This window comes from Stegostoma tigrinum, chromosome 1 (assembly GCF_030684315.1).
Source record: "Stegostoma tigrinum isolate sSteTig4 chromosome 1, sSteTig4.hap1, whole genome shotgun sequence".
NCBI classification, from domain to species: domain Eukaryota; kingdom Metazoa; phylum Chordata; class Chondrichthyes; order Orectolobiformes; family Stegostomatidae; genus Stegostoma; species Stegostoma tigrinum.
This window is the reverse complement of record NC_081354.1, coordinates 127,808,221-127,830,563: the sequence shown is the minus strand read 5'-3', so window position 1 is coordinate 127,830,563 and position 22,343 is coordinate 127,808,221. Positions and strand designations below refer to the sequence as shown.

Here is a 22,343-nt window from a genome sequence, read left to right as displayed (position 1 = left end):
ACAAAACAAGAACTTGTAAGCCATTCATGAGACAGCCCTTTCAGAAATAAATACTAGCCATGATGCCCCAGTGAAAGAACTTAGGCAGGGCACAAAATGAACCAACAACACTAAAACAGGAAGTTGAAAATGTCCAGGCTGCAATGAAAGCAAAAAGAAAGTCACATTTGGAGAGGCTGGACAGCTATTACCACAGATTATAAAGGCTAAAATGTTTAAGAGTTTGAAAAATTCAGGATATGAACCAGACGCCACAAAATGAGCTGGAAACTCTGAAGAATCAAAATAGTAATGCCAAGCAAATTTGAATGATTCAAACAGCTTGAGAACTGAGATTTGTCAGAAGCTAATCTAGTGCAAAGCTTGGCAGTTTTATGTCAGGATAAGCAAATTTTGGAACTGCAGCTGCAGTCAATGAGAAAAAAAAGTGCAAACAGAAGTGGCAGTTACTCAACTGGAAATTGTTCTGATCTCAGCTGATAGTATTGTTAGATAAGTCAGGCACCAGGATGAAACCTGGCTTGCTAGGTCATCTGTTTAATTTTTGCAGCTGGTTAATGCGGTGTTTAGTCACTGAAATAGAATCGCACAAGGGTTTATTACACAAAAGAAGTAAAAAAAAACACAGGTAGAGCTTTATGACAGAAAGATCTTAGCACAACTATCAAAACAAGGTTTGAATCAGTTTCCCACTATCCACTAGAGACATTCAATCCCAAAGAAATATCATTCCTATCTCAGTGTTTTAAATCTTTAATTAACTGACCTTCTCCATTCATTTCCTTGAGCTGTGGAGACAATTTAATGTCTCCTTCCTGATTTTGCCAGCATGAACCTCGGACATTCTTGACGGCCTCAGTTTTTCAGTTCTAACAATTTTAAGATTTTTACCTGAACTCTCATGGCATGAAAGTTCCAATCAAAACATATTGGCCGAGGTGACTGGTTCCCTAAACTAATCGATTCCCATTGATGTCTTCTGAACTGAACTCTTGAGTTTTTCTCAAGTAAAAACCGGAACCTCAGTTCTGCAGTCAAAATTAATCAGTTTACTTTTCCTGCTCTAAATACAATAGTTTAAACATTTAATGTATTAACAATACAGTGGATGTCCAAGGTACTCAAAATGCAGCCTCAGGTTTTCATAACCTGATGGATTCAGGGCACTGTTTGAAATTGACATTTTGACCTTTTAAAACAAAACTATCACAGAATTCATCCATATCCATCTGCTTCTATTTTGAAATACAGATCCAAAATATATAGCATATGTAATACACATTTCATGAGAAAATTAACAGAACCTCACTTGACCTAGATATTTCAGTAAATTATCCATACAGTATAAAGTCTCATTAACTCACTTGTAATTGTAAACAGTTAAACTTCCTTTGGGAAGGTAGCAAAGGTCATACGTGTGCCTTGTCTTTAACGAAGTTAATCTTTAATGATGCCATGTGCAGCATGTATATTACATTACAACTCTGCCTTGCAATTAGTCTGCTTTGGGTTTGCAAACTGCACTCAAATGTGTTTGTGGCTGTAATAACTACTTCATAATGTGCTATGCATTTCACTGATTTAAATAAATAAACTTAAGAAGTTAATCAGTTACTCAGGGCTATTAATTATTAGATCACAACAGTGGTGGCAACATCATTGACTGCAAAGTTTGATTCTATGAGCATGACGATGTCAAGCTGTTGCAATAATAGCAGAACATCCAGATGTTCATAAGGATGACTTCAACCACAATTGACAATGGTTTAGATGAGCTTCTAAATTCCAGATTTTTAGAATATAATCCACATTTCGCCATATGCTATTTTAGGATTTGATCCCGTGTTCCCAGAGTATCAGCCTGTGTCTGTGAATTACAGTGAAAATACCCCTTGGTCACAACTTCTCAATTATTTCTTAAACAGAATTGGATGGAAAAACTCAGTAGTTCTTGCAGCAACTGTAGAAAGAAAGCAGACTTGATACCATTCTGAAGAAGGGTCACTGGAAGCGAAATGTTAGCTCTGCTTTCTATCCACAGATGCTGTCAGACCAGCAATATCTGTTTTTGTTTCTGATTTCCAGCATCTGCAGTCTTTTGGTTGTTGTAATCAATTATTTATTACCCTTATTTATTCTATTCAAACACTGGTTTCGCTTTAAGATTTGGAACAATACAACTGACAAACTACCATCTATAGCAACCTTGCTTGACCATTAAAGTGACTTCAATCTGGACCCATTTACATCACTTCTACACAGGGAATGCCTGCAATAATGTTAGAGTTACAGGCTGGTTTAAACACGACCACTTTTGAGGTTAAATAGCACAAGGTTCTTGAACAAACTTAATAGGATCAGCTAGTAAAATATAGACAGAAAGATGACTTGTTTTAATAAGTTGCGGAATTGCAATGCACCGTTCCTTTTCTTTTCTTCACGGGTTTCTGTGAAATGAATGACTTTACTAATGGTCACTTCTCATTTATTAGCAACTAGTGACCAGCAAGCTGCCTCTTTTGAGATGGAAATGTCACAAGCTGGGTTCAGTTCACATCACACAAAGGTAAGATATTGACAATCTACCCGCATTTATTTTATCCCATCCTTGATTTAAGCTCACGAAGTAACCCTTATTTTGAATTACCACACTGCAAATCAAGATTTCCATTCTTTTTCCCAACAGATCTATTGTTGAAATGAGCAATGAAAATAGAAGTAATATTTATTGTGTTACTGAGGCTTTTCAGACCTTTAAAATTTGGGAATGTGTGTTGTTTGTCATATGCTTCGACATGTATGTAAAAATATTATTGAAGACAAATGTAGGCTCCTTTACAGTATGAAACAGGAGAGTTGATCATTGGGAACAAGAAAACTAAAATAATTACAGAGTAACTAACTATTTTTGTTTTGTCTTCATTGAAGAAGGCACAAAGATATCCCAGATATGCTAAGGAAGCAAGGGTCTTTTGGGAAGAAGGAATTGAGGAAATTATGTGTAAGACATTGTGCTGGAAAAGTTCATGGGACTGAAAGCTGATAAATATCCAACACCTGGTAACCTACAGCCCAGCATACTAAAAGCGATGGCCATGGTAATAATGGATGTGTTGGTTGCCATCATCCAAAATTCAGGGGACTCTGGAACAGTCTCAGCAGACTGGAAGTTAGCAAAAGTAAAACTATTGTTTGAAAGGGAAGGTGGGAGAAAACTGGGATTTACGCATTGGTTAGCCTAATAGTTGTAGTGGGGAAAATGCTGGAGTCTATTGTAATGATTATGAGAACAGGACACTTGGAAAATACCAATGAGACTACACAAATTTAATGTGGATTTATGAAAGGACAATCATGTTTGACAAACCTACAGGAGTTCTTTGAGGAAATAATTAGTGGAAAAGATGAAGCAGAAGTAGCGTGTGCAGTGTACTTGTATTTTCAGAAAGCTTTTGATAGAGTTCCACATGGGAGGTTATTATGCAAAATCAAAGCAGATGGGTGAGTGGAAATATACTGGCATGGACTGAGAATTGGTGAGCTGATAGAAAACTGAGTAGGAATAAATCAGTGATTTTCAGGGTGAAAAGCAGAGCCAAATAGAATACTGTCTAAATCAGTGCTTTGACCCCAGCTATTCACAATAAATATCAATGATTCATTTGAGGGAATTGAGTGTAAGTTTGCTGATGATAAAGTTTTAGGTGGGAGTGTGAGTGCTAAGAAAGACATAAAAAGGCTTCAGAGTAATTTAGATAGTAGGAACTGCCGACAGTGGAGAATCTGAGATAACAAGGTATAAAGCCGTATAAACACAGCAGGCCAAGCAGCATCAGAGAAGCAGGGAAGCTGACATTTGGGGTCGAAACCCTTCTTCAGAAATGGTTGAGGGGAAGGGAATTCTGAAATAAATAGGAGCGAAAGAGAGGTGGATAGAAGATGGATAAAGGGGAAGATAAGTGGAGAGGAGACAGACAGGTGAAAGAGGCGGAGATGGAGCCAGTAAAGGTGAGTGTAGGTGGGGAGGTAGGGAGGGGGTAGGTCAGCCCAGGGAGAACAGACAAGTCAAGGAAGCAGGATGAAGTTAGTGGGTAGGAGTTGGGGGTGTGGTTTGATGTGGGAGGAAGGGTTCAGGAGGCAGGGACAAGCTGGGCTGGTTTTGGGATGCGTTCGAGGAAGGGGAGATTTTGAAGCTTGTGAAGTCCACATTGATACCATTGGGCTGCAGGGTTCCCAAGCAGAATATGAGTTGCTGTTCCTGCAGCCTTCGGGTGACATCATTGTGGCAATGCAGAAGGCCCAGGATGGACATGTCATTCAAGGAGTGGGAGGGGGAGTTGAAATGCTTCATGACTGGGAATTGCAGTTGTTTGTTGCCAACTAAGCATAGGTGTTCCACAAAGCAGCCTATTCTGTTCAGTAAGAAACAGCGAATGTCTGCATATTGTTTAAATGCTGGTAGATTTGGAAATGTTGAAATTCAAAAAGATCTGGTGCCAATATACACTGAAAGCAAGCATGGAGTGCAGTAAATAGGAAGGCAGATGGTGTGTTGGTCTCCATTGCAATTGGGTTTCTGTGCAGGAGTAAGGCAGTCTTACTGCAGCTATAAACAGCCTTAGTGAGACTACATCTGGAATATTATATGCGGCTTTGAAGTCCTTACTTAAGAAAAAATATACTTGCTTTAGGATATGTAAATTGAAGGCTTGCCTGAGCGTTTCCTAGCATTGAGGAGACTCTAAGTGAATTGGGCCTGTATTTAGTGGAATTTAGAAGAGTGAGAATAGATCTCACCAAAACATATAAAATTCAGACAGGGCTGGACAGAGTGGGTGGAAGGGATTACGTTCACCCTTGCCAAGAGATCCAGAAAAGCAGGTCACAGTTTCAGGCTACGCAGCAGACCATTTCGGACTGAGATGAGGAGAAATTTCCTCCCTCCACAGGCTGGTGAATTTGTGAATTTCTGTCCCACAGAAGACTGTAGAGACAAATCACTGAAAATGCTCAGCAAAGATATAGATTATTTATTAATTAATTAGTAGATAAATAAATGAATAAGCATCTTGAAGAAAATTGATTGTTACCGGAGTTCCATTGTTATGAACATTTTCATGCTGTTGCTGTCGGAGCTAATGTTGAGCTGTTGGATCTGGATTTCATGGATTCATTTTTCAGGAAGTCAACACCAGTAAAACAAAAGTGCATACCAAATTTAATCACTGTATTGCTCAATTTATTGTGCTATACTCACTGATGGACTGGAAAGTCTCCCTCCAGAATTTCAGGAGAGAGCTCATCCATGATAATTCATCCAGTGAAAATCGTGTGGAACACATACTGAATTATTCATATGTACAGTGTTGCAAATGGGCAAACTGCTTACTCGAGTTGGGAATTTACAAAACTATCTTTTGCATGTTAATTGTCATTTTAATGCTATCAATGCCTAGTGTAGAGGCAGTGGTAATGTTGAACTAAACTTCAGCATTCACTCAGCCAATTTTCAAGAAGATCCAACTGCAAAATACTGTCACCAGTATGCCAGTGTCAACAAATTTAACTTTGATATTGTGACCATGAGACTTGTATGCCTCATTTAAGCAGTACATGCAGAAAAACAAAAGGAGCTTAAAAGTTGCTTGCCTTTTCCAAACTTATTAATTTGATTATAGTGTCAGAGGCAACTGTATTTAAACAAAAATCAGTAGAAATTAGTAGGCAAGAGCAAAGTGAGACAACTACAAGGTACATTCATGCCAGTACTGTGCATCAGTTCCAGTAAACTATTCATATCCAACCTCAATCATCGAGCTCCAGTTTCCAGGTGACTTGGGTCTGCACTCACTCAGAAACTAAATTCTGAGTCATTATTGACTCCTAAGAAAATGGGCCTTTCACTAAAAAACTTGAGGAACAAAGGTCCTCTTCTGACTAGCACCCACAAAACAACACCTGGTCGTCCAAGTTCATTAAGAAAAATAGTGAGACCTTGAAAATGAGCACCTTGTCCCATGTCTTGTGAGATTCCTCAAGGTGAAGGCAGACATTGATATTGAATTTCATCATCATCTTCAATGTACCAGTTAATATCAGCCAACTGAAGGAAATAATATTTGAGGACCAGGATCTCAAACCTGAGACTAATAACCTCTGCTCCTACAAAACACTGTAGAACCACCACCAGCAATGGTATCTTCAGAAAATCTTCCAAAGTTGGTGGCAAGTAAAGAGATCCAACAGCAGCATCCTTTGGCCTGTCTCGCTTTGAGGTGCTATTCACTTACAAAATATTTTTCCTCTGTGCCTGGCAACAGACTCCTGAAACAACTGCTCTATTTGGAGCTTATTCATAACAAGAAACCACCAGGAGGACAGCAGAAATGATTGATAAATATTTCTACAGCATCATGAAGATATTAAACATCTAATCCATGGGATTTCCTGGCTTGTAACTGACCAAAATGGATAAAGCTCATTCAAGAAAGTATGAAGCACTTTGCAAGACTTCATCAGGCAGAATCAGAAGCAAAGCTGAGGCATCAGAGAGAATGCATTGGATGTATCAGCCATCTCACTGAATTCATGGAACAGGAGTCAAAGTAAATCATCCTCAGTCCCAAGGAACTGTCTAAGAACAAAAGGAATTCAGTATAACAGTGCTGAAACATATATTTGGAAACTCCCTGTTCAATTATTATTTACCACTGTTTAGAGAGCATAACAACTCAAGTTTTGATTATTCAATAATGTTTTCCAACAGTAAATTGTATCGCAATTTGCATGTGTGTTTTCTTCATTCTAATCATAGGATAGCATCATGTTAGGAGCAGTTGGAGCTTACGATTGGAATGGAACAGTGCTTTTACTAAAGAACAATGATGCGGTTATCCCACACAATGAGGCATTTTTGGACAAATCAAAAGAAGTTAATGAACCTCTTGCTGGATATTTAGGTAAGAAAACCATTGAGGTATCACCTCAGGTGGTGTTTATATGTTACAGTTCGCTATGGCAACATACACTTTTATACCCTGTTTATATCATCTGAAGCTATGTATAGTGGTGGTAATGTAGCCTCAGTGCAGACTTCAAGTGTTTTCAATTAGGTCTATTGGTTTGGAAGAATGTGAAATTCTGAAGTCAGCTCATTTTTAAGAATCGTTGTATATCATCAATTAAAAACATTATTTGGTTTCAGGTGAATTGGTTTATTAGTGGTTTTCCTACCTCCGAAATCGAAAGCTGCAGGGTTTGAATTCAACTCCATATAGTCCTGGTGGACGAATTTGGGGGCAAGTATCCATAGGATACGTGTAGGTGTGAAAATCCCTATCAACTTTCTACATTTACTGGGTAGATTTTAATGCCTGATCCTCCAAACACAATTCAGGAGGTGAAGAAGATGCACATTTAGCAGAAAGGGTGTGCAGTTAGAACTCTGCCACATCGCCCTGCTATCCAATTAGATGCCAATTAAAAACTGGGGTAGGCGGTGGCCTAGTGTTACTATCAATAGACTATTAATCTGGAAACCCAGCCAATGTTATGGGGACCTGGATTTGATTCCTACCATGACAGGTGGTAGAATTGGAATTCAAAAAATAGCCAGGAATTAAGAATCACCATGAAATCATTGCCAATTGTCGGAAAAACCCGTCTGGTTCACTAATGTCCTTCAGGGAAGGAAATCTGCCACCTTCACCTGATCTAGCCTACATGTGACTCCAGACCCACACCACTACTGATCGAGCTGGTCGGGTCCTAAAGGGCATAGCTGCTAGACTGGGTCTTCCGTAGGCGGTGGGGGAACCAACTAGAGGGAAAAACACACTTGACCTCATCCTTACCAATCTGCCAGCTGCAGTGGTTGACTCTCAACTGCCCTCTGAAATGGCCTAGCTAAGCCACCGGTTATACAAATCAAAGAAAAGAAACTGGATGGATCACCTGGCATTGACTCAGGCATTGGAAAAGACAGTGGCAGAAACAACCTTGTCAACACTACAAAGTCCTCCTCACTGACATCTGGGGGGAAGTGCCAAAATGGGAGAGCTGTCTCACAGACTAGTTAAGCAACAGCCTGATGTAGTCATACATACAGAGCCATACCTTACAGACAATGTCCCAGACAGCACCATCACCATCGCTAGATATGTCCTGTCCCACTGGTAGGACAGAACCAGCAGAGGTGGGGCACAGTGGTATACAGTCGGGAATGTGTTGCTGTAGGAGTCCTCACCATTGACTCTAGATCATGTGAAGTCTCATGGCTTCAGGTTTAACATGGGCAAGAAACCTCCTGATAATGACCACATACCATCCTACCTCAGCTGATGAAGCAGTACTCCTCCATGTTGAACAACACTTAGAGGAAGCACTGAGGATGACAAGGGCACAAAATGTACTCTGGGTGGGGGATTTCAATATCCACCACCAAAAATGCCTTGGCAGCAGTATTACTGATCGAGCTGGTCGGGTCCTAAAGGACATAGCTTCTAGACTGGGTCTTCGGCAGGTGGTGAGGGAACTAACGAGAGGGATAAACATACTTGACCTCATCCTTACCGATCTGCCAGTTGCAGTTGCATCTGTCCATGACAGTATCACTAAGCGTGACCATTGCACAGTCCTTGTGCAGATGAAGTCCTGCTTTCACATTGAGAACAACCTCCATTGTGTTATGTGGCACTATCACCGTGCTAAATGGGACAGTGTTGGCACAGATCTATCAAATAAAGACTAGGCATCCATGAGGCACTGTGGGCCATCAATAGCAGCAGAATTGTACTCCAACACAATCTGTAACCTCCTGGTTCAGCATATCCCCCACTCAACCATTCCCATCAAGCCAGGGGATCAACCCTTGTTCAATGAGAAGTGGAGGAGGACATGCCAGGAGCAGCACGAGACATACCGAAAGATGAGTTATCAACCTGGTGAAGCCACCAAACAGGACTACTTGCACACCAAACAGTGAAAGCAGCAAATGATAGACAGAGCTAAGAGATCCTACAACCAACTAATCAGATCTAAGCTCCGTAGTCCTGCCACACCCAGTCGTGATTGGTGGTGGACAATTAAACAATTCACTGAAGGAGGAGGCTCCACAAATATCCCCATCCTCAATGATGGAAGACCCCAGCACATCTGTGCAAATGATAAGGCAGAAACAATTGCAGTAATCTTCAGCCAGATGTGCTGATTAGATGATCCATTTTGGGCTCCTCCTGTGGTCCCCAGTATTACAGATACCAGTCTTCAGTCAAGTCAATTCACTCCATGTGATATCAAGAAACAGTTGGAGACACTGCCACTGCAAAGGCTACCAGCCCTGACAACATTCTGGCAATAGCACTGAAAACTTGTGCTCCAGAACTTGCCACTCCCCTAGCCAAGCTGTCCCAGTCCAGTTATAACTCTGGCATCTACTCAACAATGTGGAAAATTGCCCAAGTATGTTCTGTACACAAACAGCAGAACAAATCCAAACTGGCCAATTACCGCACCATCGGTCTCCTCTTGATCATCAGTAAAGTGATAGAAGATGTCATCAACAGTGCTGTCAAACAGCACCTGCCCAGAAATAACCTGCTCAGTGACGCCCAGTTGGGGTTCCACCAGCGCCATTAACCACTGATTTCATTATAGCCTTGGTTCAAACATGGACAAATGAGCTGAACTCCAGAGGTGAGGTGAGAGTGACAGCCCTTGATATCAAGGCTGCATTCGACCGAGTGTGGCATTAAGGAGCCCAAGCAAAACTGGGATCAGTGGGTACCGGGGGCAAATGCTCTGGTGGTTGGAGTCATACCTGACACATCGGAAATGGTTGTGGTTGTGGGAGGTCAATCATCTCAGCGCCAGGACATCCCTGCAGGAGTTCCTTAGGGTAGTGCCCTAGGCCCAACGATCTTAGCTGTTTCATCAAGATCTTCCGTCTGTCGTAAGGTCAGAATTGGGAATGCTTGCCGATGATTACACAATGTTCAGCACTGTTCATGACTCGTCAGATACTGAAGCAGTCAGTATTCAGATGCCAGAAGATCCGGACAATATCCAGCTTGGGCTGACAATTGATAAGTGACATTCGTGCCACACAAATGCCAGGCTACGAGCATCGCCAAAAAGAGACAATCAAACAACTGCCCCTTGACATTCAATGGTGTTACCATCCCTGAAACCCCACTATCTTCATTCTGGGCATTGTCATTAACCAGAAGCTCAAATGGACTCACCACATAAAAACAGTGAATACAAGAGCAGGCCAGAAGTTAGGGATACTGTGGCAAGTAACTCACTCCCTGACTCCTCAAAGCCTGCCCACCATCTACAAGGTACAAGTTAGGAGTGTGATGGAATACTCCCCATTACCTGGATGAGTGCAGCCACAAAGCACTCAAGAAGCTTGACATCATCCAGGACACAGCAGCCCACTTGATTGGCACTACATCCACAAACATTCACTCCCTCCATCACCGACGCACAGTAGCAGTGTGTACTATCTACAAGATGCACTGCAGAAATTCACTAAAGATCCTCAGACAGCACCTCCAAACCCACGACCACTTCCATCCAGAAGGACAAGGGCAGCAGACATATGGGAACACCACCACCTCCAAGTTCCCCTCTGAGTCACTCACCATCTTGACTTGGAAATATATCACTGCTCCTTCACTATTGCTGGTCAAAATCCTGGAATTTCCGCACCCCCCCCCCCCCCCCACATTAGCACTGTGGGTCAGCCCACAGCAGGTGGACTGCAGTGGTTCAAGAAGGCAGCTCATCGTCACCTTCTCAAGGGCAACTAGGAATGGGCAAGAAATGTTGGCTCAGCCAGCGATGCCCACAACAAACAAAATGAATAGAAATAAAAAAGTGGACTACTGCCTGGATTACAGTTGAGGTGCTTGAGTGGACATTTGAAATCCATTAAGAACCTCATTCTGCTATTATTGGTGTTTAACCAGCGGTAGATGGGGTGTGACTATGTGGGAAGCCCTGGTTGCAGGATTCTGGATTTCCGTTGAAGAAGTAGGTGGAGTCTCTTATTCAAAGGCATTTAGTGTCTGATGGAGGAACCTGACATTGAGAAGTGAGGCCTGCTGAGTTCCATTCTCTCACCCAGTTTCACACACAGTGCTAGCCAATGATTCCAATGCTATATTCAGTGCATTTTTCCCTCACTAATCTGTGACTGGGTTGACGTAGCTTCCTTGACAAACCTCTTCCTCATGTTGGTGGAGTATCATTAGCAGCATATTCCTTCAGCTGACAACTTTAAAAGGCACTTAGTTCTGGTAGGCCCACCCCCAGTCAGGAAATGCAGGCTCTCACCAGTTCTCCAGATGATGGGCAAGTACCCCATCAGCAATTTTGAATTCCACAACTTGGATTTTTCGTACATAAAACTCTTCTGTCACCTACTGAAACAGATGGAAGGAGCTTTCCCATCCAAACTGCTCATAACATTCCAAATGCCATCTGACCAGGGCCTGAGACAGCCTGAGCAGTACATCCCTGCTGTTGTATTCTAGCTCTCTTGAAATGAATGCGAACTTTGCATTTGCCTTTTTAACTGTCAACTGAAGCTGCACGTTAATCTTAACGGAATCTTGAAATAGGACTCCCAAGTTCCTTGGCACTTCAGATTTCCTAAATCTTGTTTTAGCCCAGGAAGATAAACCCAGATTAAAGGATTTATTGTATTAGTTTTCACCAATTTGTCATAAACAGGTAGTGCTGCAATTAAAACCTCTCCTGATTGCACCTGACCAAACCTGCAGCATATAATAATACCCGAACCCTGGTCAAACCTTGCGTATGACTGTATATCACTATGCTAAATCTACTGGTCTTTCCCGCTAATGAGATAATACACACCCAAGGATGGTGATGTTGTTACCTCCAACTTTGTATGTAAGGTGTGGTTCTGTAAGTATGACTAAATTTTCAAATGGAGTTAGATATAGTTCTTGGCACTAAAGTTATCGAAGGCTATCAGGAGAAAGCGAGAATAGGAAATTGTGTTAGATGCTCAGTCATGATCATATTGAATGGCCTATTCCTGCTCTTGTTTTCTACATTTCTATGTCAGGTTGTTCCTTGAGTACCCTGCAACACAGCTTTCCTAATTCTGACATCAAATGTCAGATATCAGTGAAGAGGATTTTAGCAGGATCAGTGGAGCCAAGTTTGTTGTTGTCATTTCCAGTAACAAAGTCGATGCAGGTGGTCCATCCACTTCCATTCCCTTTTTCCAGGCTTTTTAGTGGCTTTATATAATTAAGTGGCCTGCTAGGCCATTTCAGAGGGCAAGTAAGAGTTAACCACATTGTGGGGCTGGAGACACATGAAGGCCAGACCAGGTAAGGATGGCAGTTCTCTAAATGACATTAGTGAACCAGATGGACTTTTATGACAATTGACCATGGATTCATGGTCATTATTAGAAGTTTAATTCCAGGTTGTTTATTTTTAATTTGAATTCTACCTCTTGCATTCAAACCCCACTCCCTAGAATATTACTGGGGCGTCTGCATTATTAGTCCAGCAAGAAGACCACTATGTCACTGTGTCTCCTAATTTGTGGAAAAAGATGTCTCAGTTTCTTTTTACCTTCTGTTTTATCATCTTACAGAATGAGTAATAGTTACTTGGGCTAATGCTATAAATTAATTAAACCAGGTACAGTTTGCACACTACACAGATGCACTTCTCATAATCTCTACAAAATACTGAATCTCTGCTTGAAGTTTCATTGCAGTCTATTTCCAACACTTAGGTTACTCCCTGAGCTCTGTCTCAGTTCCTGGGGATGTGTGGTATGTTGCTGGGCAACCTCGATATAATCATACCGGACAAGTTATTATTTATACTTCAAAGGGAAAGAAAACAAGCATTGTACAGACTCTTAAAGGAGAACAGGTATTTCACTAAATAATTGTGTTACCATTATGCTCAGTGCTATGACTTTGAAAGCTATGATAGAATTTATGTATCATGTTAAATATTTGACTTGAATTGTCTCCTGATTATGCTTAAATCAGATATTATGATGTAGAATAAAAAAGAATGTATGGGATTCCATGGTTTCTGTTATTTATCTAGCTTCAAAATGTGTTTCCCAACTCAGTTCAGAACAGGAGGTTGTCATGTAACAATCTAATGTTGTTTATGACCTAAAAGTAAAATGTCACATTGCTTTATGCTGAGAGATCACTTAGGAATTCAAAGCCGTTTGTACATTATTGACATGATAATCAGTAAAAGCTGAATGTCATTTTGAGGTACAGGGAATGGAGCACTTAGAACCATATACAGATGTTTCCGATTAAAAATGGATTACAGCACTGGTTCTGTGGCCTGGAAACTCTAAGTACAGTTTTTTAGCTGAATTTCAGATTTATTACATTGCCTTCATCAAATCGCTAAGATTCTTCACTTTAACTTATTAAAAAATGTTGAAATTCAAACAAACATATGCATGTTCATTCCATATTCCTAGTTATTTTGAGAACTTTATAATGACCTTCTTCTTTAACCACAGTGGTCTTTGTGCTCACAATGCTGCCAAATTGATATGACTTTGGGAGTTGCAGGTTATGAAGGAACATTGAGTTATGTACTTATCAGCATTGTTATGTAGTTTGAAGGAAAACTTGTCTCTGATGATATTCTCATATTGGCTTCGGCTAATACTAGTGTTATGCATATGTCACAATAAAACAAGCCAAAATTTACTCCTATATTTTGGTGTTTTCTGTCATGGAACCTGTCGCTTACATGTGTAGAGTATCAATAAATCATGAAATTGTCAGGTATTATGTTTTCTGAAGTCATGCTATCTTAAAGTGGGGGTAGGACAGGCCTGTTGACCACAGCTGGGCCTATCATATTATCAACTAACTGAGAGTTTCATCCATGTCACAGTGATGCTACAAGTTGCAAACCTTTGTTAAAAATGTGCGGCTCTTTCTACAAAAGCAAAATGCTACGAATACTGGAAACCTGAAGCACGAACAAAATACTCTGGAAAAAGCTCAGCAAATCAGGGAGGCAATCTTTGGAAGGAAACTGATGCTTCAGTCAATGACCTTTGATCAGACTGAAGAATCTGCAAATATGACTCCAGCTTCCAGTTGCTTGTCATTTAATTCTCTATCTCTCTTCCACACTGAAGTTTAGATTCTTGGCATGTCACTGTATTTCAACAAAGCAACACCTTAACTGCTGATTTGGCACTTTATATCCTTCTGGACTCAATATTGAGTTCAACAACTTTACATCAGAATGTCTGCCTCAATCTTGTTTTATGTGTCTTATTTAGCTGAGTTGATCCTCACCTTGTTTCTTTCTTTGTCCATTTATGTTGCATTCAAGTGTTTTTTTCATGCTGCAATCCATGCCTTATTTTGATTTAATCTTTGTTCCTTTCTTGTTCTCTTCAGCTGGTCCATCGTGAACATTTTGTCGTTTAATTTTACCCTTGTCTCTACCCTCGGACAGACCTTCTGAATTATTCTCCTGTTGTCTCCCTCCATCAACTGGCTTAAAAATTGTGACATTTGCGTCTTTCTTTGATTCTAATGAGAGGTCTTGACCTGAAGAATTAACTGTTTCTCTTCTTAGCTGCTGCTTGACCTACTCAGATTTCCCAGCACATTTTGTTCTTGAAATTCGCAATAATAAGTTATGGTCATGAGCTACATCATGAGTTATAATCCCAGGCTAAGGCAAATGTTTAATAACTTATCATTTTTATACCTGTACTGAATTCCCAACCCCATAATCTCTCAGTCACAAGGGCCATTCATCTCTGCCTCCTTAACATCACTGCCTCCACCTTCATCGATCTGCTAATGGTGCCTTCAAATGCATCTTTATTTCCTCAAGACTTAACAATTGCTCTCCTCCCCTGGCCAACCTTTCATTCACCACCCATGTGAATTCGAGCTTTTCTCCTAAGCAATTCTTTTCAATCTTAAAACTCATAATCCATCACATCCTGATCCAATTTGATAATGAATTTCAACCTTCAGCACCTCATTTTTGTAATTCTCATTCTTGTTTTTAAATCCTTCCACACCATCATTTATCGCTGTTACCTCCTCTGGCCATACCCTTTTAAACTCTATGTTTTCTGCAATTTTCCTTCTCTGTATCCCTGCTATCGGGATTCTGTCTTTAACTATTTAATTCGACACTCTGGAATTCTTTACCTAAAACCTTCTGCCTTCCCAACTCCCTCTGCTTCTGTCAGGGAAAACACCTTTAAAACATTAAAACAAACATCTTTGAACAATTCATTGGTCTTATTCCTTACTCTTTAATAAGCATCCTGTTTTTCTGACACCCTTACGAAGCTGTATCAGAGATAATGGGAACTGCAGATGCTGGAGAATCCAAGATAAAAAAGCGTGGAGCTGGATGAACACAGCAGGCCAAGCAGCATCTTAGCTCCTAAGATGCTGCTTGGCCTGCTGTGTTCATCCAGCTCCACACTTTGTTAACTTTACGAAGCTAGTTGGTGTTTTCTTTTTTGATTTTCAAGATGATATGTGATCACATATTATCTTATTATTGCAGTTGTTTAGCTTCCACTTCTGGTTTCAATATATAGTACGGTGAATGAACTATACTTTTGCAATCTCGAGGCCCCAAAGTCACTGCAGTATAGCAAAAGAATAAATGATATATGAGCTGTTATTCTGGATGATGACAAAGGCAACAACTTGTTCTGTTTGTTTGACATGAATGTTATTCCTGTTTTTCAGATTGGTTCATATTTTGGCAGCACTGTGTGTGCTATTGACATCGATAAAGATTCGTTAACTGATATTCTTCTTGTTGGAGCTCCTATGTACATGGGAACTGAGAAAGAAGAGCAAGGAAGAGTTTATGTTTACAATCTGAAAGAGGTGATAAATTTAAATATTCTCCTCAGTTATAAAGTAAACACAGAATTACTTATATGTCATAAAATCACACCCAATGCTAAATATCCAGTCATTTTAGTTTAATATAGCAAAACTATTCAATAATATTCCTGTCCAATGAATCATTTAACCATATTATTCTGAGCACTGGCCAAGGATCATAATGTCACTCTTGGAGTAATTGCTTCAGGAATTGTAAAAGTAAAGCAGCAAGTCTAACACCGTCAAAATATCTTACTGTAATATTTTCCTATCAATCCTGTACACATTAACTTACATTGGCTCCTGGTTAAGCAACACATTGATTTTAAATCTGAGATAACAAGGTGTAGAGCTGGATGAACATAGCAGACCAAGCAGCATCAGAGGAGCAGGAAGGCTGACATTTCAGGCTAGACACTTCTTCAGAATATATCGATTTTAAACTTCTCTTCATTGTTTTCACATCTTTCCATGGCCTCACCTATCCCTTCTTTATAATCTCCTCCAACCCCATAATCTTTCAAAGATATATGCTCATTGAATTTTGGACTTTTACCTCTGATTTTAAAGTGTGTTAACCATCAGTGGCCTTCACTTCCCTTCTGGAATGCCCTCTCCACAATTCTCAGTCTCACAATCTTACTTTTCTCCTTCAAGAAACACTTTAAAAACAAAGAATTTGATCTACTATCTACTCAGGAAGAGTGTGGTGTGCCATGGAAGTTTTCATTACATTAAAGGTGGTATATAAATATATTATTATTTGCAATATTCATTAAATAAATGAAACTTCTCAGTTTGTGTCATCACATTCAACTTTAAACAAAACCTTCATTTTTTGGGCAAAATCACAAACATAGCAAAATACAAGTAATGTCTTGTTTGGAAAGGTGCTACTTCATTTAATCTTTATCATGCAAAAAGAAATGCAGGATTTATGTAATGCATAGAAAAGAAAAGACTCACTGTGCAGCAGATAGTGAGAGAAAGCCCTGTGGCATAAGTACACGTTCTGCCCAAGGGAACTAGGAATAATGTTCCCTACATCTTCTATCTCCTTAATATTTACATATTGTGAAACAGTAATACACTGTTGAAACAGAGTTGGCATTGAACTGATTTTGAACACAAGACTTGATTTATGTCTGGAATTTTTAAAAAACAATGCACAATTCTAGCACAAAGAGCTGAATTTTGCTTCCTCCGTGGGGGGTGAAGTTCCACTGCCAGGAACAAAAGTGGGAGCCAATCCCACTTGTGGAGTGACAGCATGTCACTAATAGTGAACAATTTCTAAGATGCCACTGGACTACCCTTTCAATTGAGAAATGTGCCCTGCCTGTAAGAGTTCCTGGCTCAATTAGTTAGTAGGCAATTCAGCACCACCAGTGCCAGCTCCTGCACCAGGATGTGTGTGCCTCAATGGTGGGGCGCCCTCAAAGACATGTAACAGGATCAAACAGATGAGGCAAGAGTCTGGTGGTGTATTCACTAAATTGTCAATACTGAAGCTCTGCTAATACTCTGGGGATCATTGTGCCACACCCGGAAACTGGAGGAGCAACACCTCATATTCCACCTCAGGAACCTACGACCCAATGGCCTATATATGGGCTTTATCAGTTTCAAAATCTGTCCACCCACGGCCTCATCCCATGATCAAACTTCCCTCTCATCCCCACCTCCTTGACCTGACACAACCTACCTGCCCCTCCCACCTCACTGACCAATCCCCACCACTGCCTCCTGCACTCACCTATCACCATCCCACCTGCTTCCCCAGCCCCACCCCTCCTCTCTCTATTTATTCCCCAGCTCCCTTCCCCCTCCCCATTTCTGAAAAAGCATCCCAACCTGAAACGTCAACTTTCCTGCTCCCCCGATGCTGCCTGGACTGCTGTGTTCCTCCAGCTGCACACTGTGTTATCTCAAGACTGGCTTAAATAGCTGGTGTTTCAATGGCTTTGCCACTGAGGTTACTGCTACTGGTAATATGCCAATGCAGGGCATTGAAGCCTGCAGGGATTGTGATAGCCTAATGCCAATCCTCCCACCTTCAGCCCATTGTGTAGGGGGAGGGGCTTAGATTAGTTCACAGGTCGGCACAACATCGAGGGCCGAAGGACCTGTTCTGCCCTGTATTGTTCTATGTTCTATTGTGTACGATATGACTTTCAAAAACAGAAGTATTTGCACACTTCTTTCCCTTGTGGTACAGAGATATGAGGCAATAACCTTACAAATTAATTTTTAGTCATAGCACAGGCATTATAACATCATAAAGCATAGCCCCACGCACCTGACTCCTAGCTTCTCTGTACAATGCTTTGTACTCGGTAAACTGCAAGAATTTGTTACTTGCTCAGATACACTTTTGCAAATTCAAGCAGCATTGAACATCTGAATCTTCATTTCTTTCTTTATTTTAGAATGAGTTTCGATACGAAATGATCCTTGAGCCATTGAAGCAGAAGTGTAGTTGTCATTCTGCCTCAGGTCTCCATGCTGGGAAATTCAATGAGGTACGTAAAAAATAAAATATATTCTGTTGAAAATCTTCTGCACCCAAAGGACACTGGTTAAACATCAGACCTCGCAACGAGTCTAGCTATTTTTCTGCTGTTCCTGGTGAATGCCTTAAAATAGGCATTAGGCCGCTTACAAATGTAAATACGGGGCAAATACTTCATTTCTCTCCACAGACGCTGCCAGATTTGCTGAACGTTTCCAGCAATTTCTGTTTTTGTTTCTGATTTGCAGCATCCACAGTTCTTTTGTGTTTTTTTGGCTCATGCTTGTTTTGGGAACCCTTGCCAAGATTGACATGAAATGAGCAGCACAGGACTTGCTCAGGGTTATTTCATAGTCACTGTGGCCAAAGAAGCAACAGCAATTCAGGTTGATAAGTGACAAGTAACATTCAGGTCATACGGTACAAGTCAATGATCAACTCTAACAAGAGACTAACCATATATTCTTGGGCTTACCATCACTGTAGCCCCTACTATTACAATCCTGGTGGTTACTGTTGATAAGAAACTGAAGTGGACCAGCTATATAAATGGTGTGGCTACAAGAGCCTATTGATATTACCACTGGATTGTTAATCTGGAGACCCAGATATTGTTCGGGGTCACTGGTTCGAATCTTGCCATGGCAGATGGTGGACAATGAATTCAATAAAAAAAATCTGGAGTCAAAGATCAAATGACGTTCATGAATCCATTGCTGATTGTTGGAAAAATCCACCTGGTTTGCTAATGTCCTTTTGGGGGAGGAAAGTGCCATCCTTATCTGGTCTGGCCTATATGTGACTCCAGACCTGCAGTAATGCAGTTGACTCTTAGCTGCCCTCTGGGCAATATCTTCAGCCTATGAATAAATACAAAAAGAAGCATGTCAGAGGCTGGAAATTCTGAGGAGTGTAATTCAGCTGCTGACTCCTCAGAACCTAGCCACCAGCTGCAAGGTACATGACAGGAATGTGATGGAATACATCCCACTGAAAGATAGATGAGGGCAGAGTGGTAGACGTTGTCTACATTGACCTTAGCAAGGCCTTTGGCAAGTTTTCACATGGCAGACTGGTTAGTAAAGTTAGATCATTGAGGATTCAGAGAGAGCTAGCCAATTCGATACGCAGTTGGCTTGATGGTAGGGTGGTGGTGGAGATGTATTTTTCGAATTGAAGGCCTTTGACCAGTGGTGTCTCACATGGATTGGTGCTAGGTCCACTGTTGCTTGTCATTTGTATAAACAATTTGGATGTCAATACTGGAACATGGTTATTATTGGTGATATAGTGGACAATGAAAAAGGTTATCTTAGCCAATGGGCCCAGGAGTGGTAGATGGAGTGTAATTTAGATAAATACAAGGTGTTGCATTTTGGTAAGATGAACAAGGACATGACATATACAATTAATGTAGGGCCCTGGGTAGTGTTGTCAAACAGAGAGATCTCACGGTTCAGGTACATATTTCCTTGGAGGTTGTGTCACAGATAGTCAGGGTTGTTCAGAAAGCATTTAGCAAGCTTCCCTTCATTGTTCAGACCATTGAGAATTGGAGTTTGGACATCATATTGAAGTTGTACAGCATGTTGGTGAGGCCACTTTTGGAGTGCTGTGTACAGGTCTGGTCAGCCTCCTATAGGAAGTATATTAAATTTAAAAGGGTGCAGAGAAGATTTACAAGGATGTTGCCAGGACTGGAGGGTTTGAATTATGAGGAGAGACTGAATAGGCTGGAACTTGTTTCACTGGAGCATAGGAGGTCAAGAGGTGACCTTATAAAGATTTATAAAATCATAAGTGGTAGAGATAAGGTGAGTAGCAAAGGTCTTTTCCCTAGTGTAGGAGAGTTCAAAAATAGAGGGTGCAATTTTACGGTGAGAGGAGGGGAAACATTTTCATACAGAGGGTGATTTGTATATGGAGTGAACTGCCAGAGGAAGTGGTCGATGCAGTTAAAGTTACAACATTTAAAAAAACATTTGGACAGGAATATGAATAGGGAAAGTTTAAAGGGATATGGACCAAACGCAGGCAAATGGGACTACTTTAATTTGAGAAATCAGGTCAGCGTGGAAGAGGTAAACCATAAGTTCTGTTTCCATGCTGTATGACTCTTTCACGCTATGACTTGAAGTGTAGCTCCAACAACTCAAGACATTCAATATTAGCCACGGCAGTGCAGCCTACTTGATCAACACACCCTTTCATGGAGTGTAAATATCCTCCGAGGCACAGAACCAGCAGTGTGTCCCTTCTACAAGATACTGCAACTCACCAAGATTCCTCAGTTGAGACCTTCTAAACGCATAACATCTAGGACAGCAGACACACAGGAACATCAACATCTGCAAGTTCCTTTTCAAGTCATGCATCATCCTCACATGGAACTATATTACTATTGATTTACTGTTACTGATTCAAAGTTCTCAAATTCCCTCCCCATTGATGCCGTGGCTTTATCTGTAATTTACCATCATCTTGTCAAGGACAATTTAGTATGAAGCACAATTATTTTTATTGTTCATTCATGAAACGTGGGCATCATTGATTGGACCACTGTTTGTTGCCGATCCCTAGATGCCTTGAGAAGGTAATGGTGGACTGCATTTTTGAACTGCTGCAGTCCATTTGGTGCAGGTCCAACCACAATGCCGTTCGTGAGGATATCCTACAGAGATATCCTGGAACTCAGATGACTGATTTCCAACAGGTTAAACCATCTTCCTTTGTCCAAAGTACTACTCAAACCTGCAGAGAAATCCCCCTCGTCCTTACGTACCACCCCACCAATCTCCGGATACAACGCATCATCCTCCAACACTTCCGGCATCTACAATCCGACCCCACCACCAAAGACATTTGTCCAACCCCACCCTTGTTTGCCTTCCGGAGAGACCACTGCCTCTGGGACTCCCTTGTCCACTCCACACTCCCCTCCAACCCCACCACACCCAGCACTTTCCCCTGCAACTGCAAGAAGTGCTACACCTGCCCCCACACCTCCTCCCTCACTCCCATCCCAGGCCCCGAGATGACTTTCCACATCAAGCAGATGTTCACCTCTACGTCTGCCAATGTGGTATACTGAATCCGCTGTACCCATTGTGGCTTCCTCTACAATGGGGAAACCAAACAGAGACTTGGGGACCGCTTGACAGAACACCTATGCTCAGTTCGCAATAAACAACTGCACCTCCCAGTCGCGAACCATTTCAACTCCCCCTCCCATTCCTTAGACGACATGTCCAACCTGGGCCTTCTGCAGTACCATAATGATGTCACCCGTAGGTTGCAGGAATAGCAACTCATATTCCACTTGGGAACCCTGCAGCCCAATGATATCAATGAGGATTTCACAAGCTTCAAAATCTCCCCTCCCCCCAACTGCATCCCAAAACCAGCCCACCTCATCCCCACCCCCTAACCTGATCTTTCTCTCACCCATCGCCTCTTCCCACCTCAAGCTGCATCTCCATTTCCTACCTACTGACCTTATCCTGCCCCCTTGACCTGTCCGTCCTCCCTGTACTGACCTATCCCTCCCTACTTCCCCACCTATACTCTCCCTTCCACCTATCTTCTCCTCTATCCATCTTCAATCCACCTCCCCCTCTCTCCCTATTTATTTCAGAATCCTCTCCCCATCGTCCTTTTCTGATGAAGGGTCTGGGCCCGAAACGTCAGCTTTTGTGCTCCTAAGATGTTGCCTGGCCTGCTGTGTTCATCTAGCTCCACACTTTGTTATCTCAGATTCTCCAGCATCTGCAGTTCCCATCATCCCTGATCTCCTCCTAATTCCCGTTGATTTTAGGTTGTCCTGGGATTGTTGATGAAAGAGTCGAGCAAATGCTGCCTCCATGTCAAAGGCAGTCACTCTTGCTTCACTACTGGAGTTCAGCCCTTTC

The 22,343-nt window shown here is 41.4% G+C and overlaps 1 protein-coding gene across 2 annotated transcripts in view; it reads left to right on the top strand.

Annotated features, from left to right (window-relative positions):
- Positions 1-22,343, top strand: part of itga1 (integrin, alpha 1) — a 188,767-nt gene that overhangs the window by 101,947 nt on the left and 64,477 nt on the right. For both annotated transcript variants that reach the window (XM_048527733.2, XM_048527751.2), the window contains exons 10-14: positions 2,493-2,566; positions 6,815-6,959; positions 12,788-12,930; positions 15,780-15,923; positions 18,353-18,445. In XM_048527733.2, the coding sequence (XP_048383690.2) occupies positions 2,493-2,566; positions 6,815-6,959; positions 12,788-12,930; positions 15,780-15,923; positions 18,353-18,445 (599 nt within the window). The remainder of the gene's footprint in view (positions 1-2,492; positions 2,567-6,814; positions 6,960-12,787; positions 12,931-15,779; positions 15,924-18,352; positions 18,446-22,343) is intronic.